The sequence below is a fragment of the Myotis davidii genome, unplaced genomic scaffold (genome assembly GCF_000327345.1).
Source record: "Myotis davidii unplaced genomic scaffold, ASM32734v1 scaffold399, whole genome shotgun sequence".
NCBI lineage: Eukaryota > Metazoa > Chordata > Mammalia > Chiroptera > Vespertilionidae > Myotis > Myotis davidii.
In genome coordinates this window covers 2,249,612-2,250,677 of record NW_006292094.1, presented here as the reverse complement: position 1 = coordinate 2,250,677, position 1,066 = coordinate 2,249,612, and the positions used below count along the sequence as shown (strand labels likewise).

At 54.6% G+C, this 1,066-nt stretch overlaps 1 protein-coding gene across 1 annotated transcript in view; it reads right to left on the bottom strand.

Annotated features, from left to right (window-relative positions):
• Positions 1-1,066, bottom strand: part of RPL26L1 (ribosomal protein L26 like 1) — a 12,977-nt gene that overhangs the window by 6,805 nt on the left and 5,106 nt on the right. The window contains 1 exon segment of the mRNA XM_015565139.1: positions 412-583. Coding sequence (XP_015420625.1) covers positions 412-583 — 172 coding nt within the window.

Below are 1,066 nucleotides of genomic sequence, written 5' to 3'. Positions count from 1 at the left end.
AGGGAAAAATGCTATTAGCAGCAAGAGGGCCGACTGGGTCTGCAACGAAGGCCTGGGAGTGATCTCCTGCAGAGCCCGGTGCAAAAGCCGCCCTGAGCAACGCCTGGCAAACTAGCAGCCAGGGGGCTGATCAAACAGCTTGCTGGGCCGACACATTCTTTTAAAAAATAAATTCTTAATAGAGAATTGAACCTGAATGCTGTTAACTAGGCGGGGCGGGTGCTCTCTGGTGGCTCTGGGCCCGCACCTCCGGTCTAACACCGCGGCGGGGTCCCAGCACTTGCCGGGGGTGGGTGCCGAGGGCAAGCGAAGGCCATGCCTCCCTCACGTCCAGGCTCACAGGGCGCGTTCAGGCCACGGCGGCGCCGGCGTGCGACGCATCTGAGTCCCGAGAGCCCGAGGGGGCCGAACCTGGACCTCGTCGCCCTTGCGGATGGGCACGGAGCGGACGCTGTACTTCTGCCGCAGCTCCTAGGAGAGCCGGGAGGCCATGATCTTGCGGCGCACGTGCGAGGGGGCGTGGAAGTGGCGTTTGCGGTTTTTGCTGCGGTCCGAGGTCACGAAGGGGTTGAAGGGAAAAATGCTATTAGCAGCAAGAGGGCCGACTGGGTCTGCAACGAAGGCCTGGGAGTGATCTCCTGCAGAGCCCGGTGCAAAAGCCGCCCTCCCGCTCCCTTCCTCTCTGAAATCAATCAAAACGTTGTTTGAAAACTGAGCGGGGCGTGGTGGGGCGTGCGAGCCTGATGGGAGGGGTCGTGGGGAGAGGAGGCACTGGCGCCGGAGGCTGACCGGGGCGGGGATTTTTCTATAAAGTGTAAGTTGATTGTCATTAACAATAAGGTCTGAGTTTTCAATTTAATGCAACAGATGTGTGTAAATATGTTGACTCACTTATTAGCTACTTTGTTAAGTGCTGATGTCTTCTCTACCCGGCTAGAATATAAGTATCTTTACATCAGAAATCATGCCTTAGTTTGCCTAACATCCACTCAGCATTTATAGTATTACTCAATAATATTTGAAGGCTTGATTGTATTTCTAATCACTCATTCATATTAATTATGAT